Genomic DNA, 5,665 nt, shown 5'->3' with positions numbered 1-5,665 from the left:
TGCTGAATGCTAGGTATCAATGATATTTCAGGTGGTGGCTGACTCCAAACTCATGAATCTTTCACTGACAGATGCTAGACAGGTCTATGACTGCTGGAGTTTTATACAGACGATATTACAGATGATTATTCTGCCTATATGAACAAATCTATCCACTTGAGGGGGAGGTTAACTATAATGCATAGTTAACTAATTCCCTGTCACAAAATTTTCTAAAAATACAACTGGCTTTAATTACTGCTTTTAATTTGCCATCCACTAATGTTGTTGTTTCATGATAGATATGTAGTAATGCTAGTGGTGGCCTGAAAGGTTGCGAGGTGAACGCCCTAGTTTTAGTGTTTTTTCCAACTCTCATCTTGAATCGTCATTCATTTCTACCCAATAAGACAGAACACCAACAAAGTGTAGCTCAAGCTACCATTTGACACGAAAAAGTAAAGGTCTTGTTTGATTATTCCTATTAAATAGCTACCGGGAATTGTCTCACCCAACTTAGAGCCACAGATAGAGGCTTCCAAAGTGTAGCTGTTGTTGATGCCCATCTTCCACATTACCACTCGACCTGTGCCTTCTTTGCTCTTCCGTACTCTGAAACAGCAGTCTGGGAATGAGAACTGAAAAGACAGGTACAGCATTAGCCTTTGAAGTAAACAGGAAGATGCAATAGTTTCATTTTAACTCTGCAAGTATTTTTAAACCTTATCTGCCAGGTAAACAATTGTGAATGTTCACTCTACTTGAATATTGCACAACATAGCTCAGAGCATACTGTTATTACTGGTATAATGGAGATGTAGGTGAAGTAACAGACCTTTGATTATGAGTTTATTTTGCTTTAAGGATTTCTGAGACATCTGCAGATATTTTTTTATGTAGCTCTACTTCCTGTTTCTAACAGCTGGCCAGCTGAGTTACCACAAATTCTGTTATATACCAACATGTGTATTTAATAAAAAGTTGGAATAGCTCTTCTCTCATGAGTTAATGGACCAACAGTTTGATGCAACTGATCTGCAGCTCACAACCACCTCATTACTGATATCTGAGGAAAAAAGCACTAGCTGCAAGTATGCAATAGCATCTAGTAGGTTAGTTTGTGTATTGTTTTATTTACTGAGCCTTTGCAGCCTTTCTAGTTCAAAAGAAGCCTACTGCAGTCAGATTTTGCTGGAAAATTACATATTTTAAAAGCTGTCATTTCGTATTAAACTTTTTTTTCCCCCTGATTGAGACATCTTACACAAACATGGTGATTTTGACATAATTTTCAACATAAATTTTCAAAAGAATTCAATCAGTAGAAACATTTTTCTTTAGTCTCTTATTTGCTTACTTGTTTGGTTTTAATTCTACAATGTATTTTAAAGCTGCAATTTAATATATGAGTACATGATATTTAATGTTAATTTCTGACATTGTTGAAGCAACATTACTTTGATATTACCTTTTTTCTCATTCCTTTAAAAAAATTAAAAATGCTAACTTCATGTATCAATTCAGCATGATACATTTTCAGAGTGCTGGAATTTCAAAGGAGTTAAAATTTCATATTCCTACCATTTCTAGTTTTAGTCAATTGAAGATTATTTTACTGAGTGAAGTGTGGTCTTCTGGTAAGTGTGACAAAAAATTTGGGATCTCAGATGATGCTTGAGATTTTAGGTGAGTAAGTTTCTAGCCAGACATTTGCTTACCTTATCTGGGCAGCTCTAGCTCAGCAAGAGTGGGAAGACATGTGGCTGCGTGTCTGGTGCTTTTGCTTGCTGCTTTCTCTCACAACCATACATGAAGACATTTTGTTGCATGTTGTGACCATGGATGTCACAATACAGAAAAACACCACATTCCCTCATCATGCTGTAATACAAGATGATAGAATATATTTTATTAAAAGTGGTTTCTTTATTCCTCCACCTCAGAAATAAGTCAGAACAAATACATTACACTGAAGCTCACGTGTAACCTAAAGAGCGAGAAATCAATACAAGTTTCATATTCTGAGCTCTAAGTTAAACCCTTAGTGTACTAGACTAAAGCCAAGTGAGTTCCCTCCAGAATAAAACACTTGTCACAGCACAGAAATAAGATATGAGTGTATGAATCATCAGCCTTTGCCCATGTATCTATGTGTTTGTTCTAACTCTGAGGCTCAGTTATAATACATCCAGCTCTACAGATGTGTACACAAGCACGTTGTACAGCTGAAACCTTCTATTCTTATCTACTGTATTTTCACTCTTGTACACATGTTGAATTATACATTCTGTACAATTACGAGACTGAAGCATAAACAGCACTGAATATTCTTTCCTTTTTCAAACTGGAGACATCAACTTTTTATGATGTGTCAAAATTCTGCAATGTTTTATTGCTTTTTAAGGAAAATTTGCAGGTAGACACACTGGAGTTTAGCAGCCCACACCCCCAATGCCCAATCTGCATCCAAGCAGAGCTCTATAGGGAAGATGTGATGGCATCACACCTTGTCATTTTTGCAGGAGTTGGAAATCCACAGTGGAGCTAAGAAGGAAGCAGCAATAAACACATCTATCACAGCTGACAGTAGCCAAATATGAGGCTGAAGGTCAGCAGCACTTCAGCAGATATAGTTAATATTAATTACAGGGCACTCACAAGTCCGGCCGTCTCCATATAGTAAGACAGAGAGAGGAATTCTCATAGAAAAAAAAGGACAGGTGCAGTGCGCGTTCCCCTGTAAGCTAGGGATCTACATGCCAAAAGATTCATTAGAAAGAACACAGATCTTATTTAAAGCAGGCTGTAACTAGATGAAAAACACTAAATGTAGTAATTCTCACATGAGCTTTTTTTACACAAGTCTTTCTACAGAAGTTAAACCAGAGGGATTTAGTTTACTAGCTGAAGGTTTAGTTTAATACCCAAAGATTTAGTTTCATATCCAGAGTATCAATGGCTCTGTGACTGGAAGTCTGCATAAGAAATCAAATATATTTGTAGCAAAACATAAAGCAAACTTGGAAGTCTTTGCTGTCAAATGGACATTTGGGATCTATTCTGAACCTATTTTCATTCTGGGATGTGAAAAACACCAGAAAAGAAGAAAATTATAAAAATAGGGAATTTGATAAGTAGATTTTGGCAGAGGATAATAGGGAGAGATATGCTGAAAATGTTTTGACAAAAACTCTTTTACTTTAGCAATACAACTTATTACCAGGATTGGAGAAAGGATATTAAAGAAAAACCTGCACAATACTGAAGAAAAAAAAACCCCACTCTGAAATGCAACTGAACGTAAACAAAACAGTCATAAAAGCTTGGGTACAGAGCAAAGATGTAAACATACCAAAACAACATGGGACAGAGAATTCACACTAACACACAGACAATGGAAAGGAAAATCATCTATTCTAAAGGGAAAGAAAATGAGGTTACCTTTAGATCATGTTTCGGGTATACCAGACGGAAGGATAGTATTTCTTCACATTAGACCTGTATTTGCAGTTCAAGTCCTGACCTGTCAAAGAACAGCAGTGATTTCCCACAATCACACCATCTGGATTCAACATGGGTACTACTTTTAAGACAAAATTGTCCCGCAGCAGTTGAGCTTCACCTGAATCGCCAAGAATGTAATCCAGAAAGCCCTTCATTATCCAGGAACTGTTTATCCATTATTGTTTCTCTTGGATGCACCCTCGCAGTCAGTATCACAGCCTTCCTCTCAGAGCCCTTGCTGCTTTTGGAGGAGTTGGTGATAGTTAAAACATATACTACGTTTCCTGTCAGTGAATGGCACAAGATGTGAATCTTGCAGAGTTTGGACTTCACTGGATCTTTAGAGATGGCCACCAGGTACTCCTGCAGGTTGGAGTAGGTGTAAGGATAGCAGTGGGCAAAGTAGCAGGTGTCTCGGTCATGAGGGAACTGGAACGTCCAAGTGAGCGAGAAATACTAACGTCCACCTTGGCGCGCATTGTTTTTGACATACTTGATTTCAACTCCAGTCCTTCGCCAGCCAACCTGGTGTTTCTCAGCATCGGCTTCTGAGTACAACAGCGGCCGCAAGCCGCGTTTGTATAAGCTGTTACGCTTGGTAAAGTTGACAATAGTGAAGCGATGCGGCATACCTGCCTGAGTATTGCTCACTTGGAAGTAGTACCACTGCGTGTGTCTGCTGGTGTAGACGTCGGTGTGCAGGGTGAGCTGGTACTCAAATTCATTGCTGGCAGGCAGAAAGAAGACAAACTGTCGACACTGGTTAGCACTGTAGTATGGTGCAGTGACAGACTACCATGAAATAGCACCCTGCAGTGAATCAGGTGTAAAACCAATCCATACTGTCAGAAATTGAAGTCTATGAAGCTGCCAGGCAAAGATGCCACCGATCGCACCAAGCATGTCAATAATGCAACTGAGTCTTTTTACAGAATACCTGTATCCTTCTGAAAATTCCTTCTACAGACAACTTCATTGAGATAACTTCAAAGCAATATTAGGTGAGCATAAAAATAATTGTACGAAGATTTTGTTGCCTATTCCCACTTAACCTTATAGATTTCAGCCACCCTGAGATCTGACTCTGTCTTGGAGGTGCCTGTATCTCTGCATGGAAGAAGTGGAAAACTAGGGTAATCAAAACTTCTTGTTATCCCCAAACTGTACCCACAAAATAGAGAGAGGATGAGTCTTTTCTGCCAAAATCTGTGAGTCCACAGACCCTGCTGCAGAGCCACTGTAGCCACACTGGTGACTCTGCCTGACCCTAGCAGCATGAGCCAGCTCAGGGAAAAGGGGGACAGGTGAAAACTGCAGGTCTCCCAGGCTGGAATAATGTACTTTGAGACTGGGGGTTTCACGCTGGCAATATTCAACCTGCTGTCTTAGATGCCAGGAGTAAAATTCCCTGCTACATAAATTTTTAACTGGCAAAGTGAAGGATTTGTACTGGTGGCCGGGCACTGATTGCCAAGCTGTTGTATTCTCAGCTCCTGTCGTCTTGCTTCCTTTTATCTCCTTACTGCTGAATCCCCCTGATGAGAAACTGACCCCTTATTACACTGTCAAATAAGGGGGACTGACCCTGTACCATACAGCAGGGTTAAAGCTGCCTCCCTCCAGAACAGGGTTGTGTCTGCCCTTGCTTCACTGGGGCTGTGCTAAAGATTTATCCTGCAGCAGTCTGTCTCTCTTTCTCTCTCCTGTAGTGTTGTTAAAGCTCTGCTAGTGCTGCTCAGGGAAGTTACATAAAGCCAAGATTACCAGAAGTGGTTTTTTCATTCCTTGAATTGCTATTGCCATAGGCAACAGTAACTTCTGTTTTACATGCCTGAAGTTACTAGAGACCCACAGGGGTTTTCATTAGAGAGGGACTGTTAGCTTTGCTGGCTGGGATACCCACTTGAATAATTACTATCTATTTAGCTGAAATTTCATTCATAGTTTTCTACCCTTCCCTTTCTCTTCATGCTCTTCCTTAACATTAAGGAAAAAAAATATTTCAGTAGTTAATCCAGTAAAACTTTCAAAAGCATGCATAAAATCTGAGATCTCTATCATGATATTTTAATTTTTTTGCATGGGAGTAACTACTGGGCTGTATTTTTCTTTCCCAAACCAGATTTTAGGAGGGCCTGTAGGAACTCAGCAGCAGGTAGTTCCCAGACAGACAGCAACTCCT

General features: G+C 39.5%; 1 protein-coding gene across 1 annotated transcript in view; it reads right to left on the bottom strand.

The window, feature by feature from the left end:
- LOC104537510 (cytosolic carboxypeptidase 3-like) overlaps positions 1-5,665 on the bottom strand; it is a gene marked incomplete at its 3' end in the record, with an annotated part of 13,147 nt that overhangs the window by 1,539 nt on the left and 5,943 nt on the right. Inside the window, 4 exon segments of the mRNA XM_010180412.1 lie at positions 491-617; positions 1,698-1,860; positions 3,421-3,662; positions 3,664-4,210. Coding sequence (XP_010178714.1) covers positions 491-617; positions 1,698-1,860; positions 3,421-3,662; positions 3,664-4,210 — 1,079 coding nt within the window.

The sequence above is a fragment of the Mesitornis unicolor genome, unplaced genomic scaffold (genome assembly GCF_000695765.1).
Source record: "Mesitornis unicolor isolate BGI_N332 unplaced genomic scaffold, ASM69576v1 scaffold7863, whole genome shotgun sequence".
In the NCBI taxonomy this organism is placed as follows: domain Eukaryota; kingdom Metazoa; phylum Chordata; class Aves; order Mesitornithiformes; family Mesitornithidae; genus Mesitornis; species Mesitornis unicolor.
Note: the sequence above shows the minus strand (reverse complement) of the source record. Positions and strands in the feature narration are given on the sequence as shown.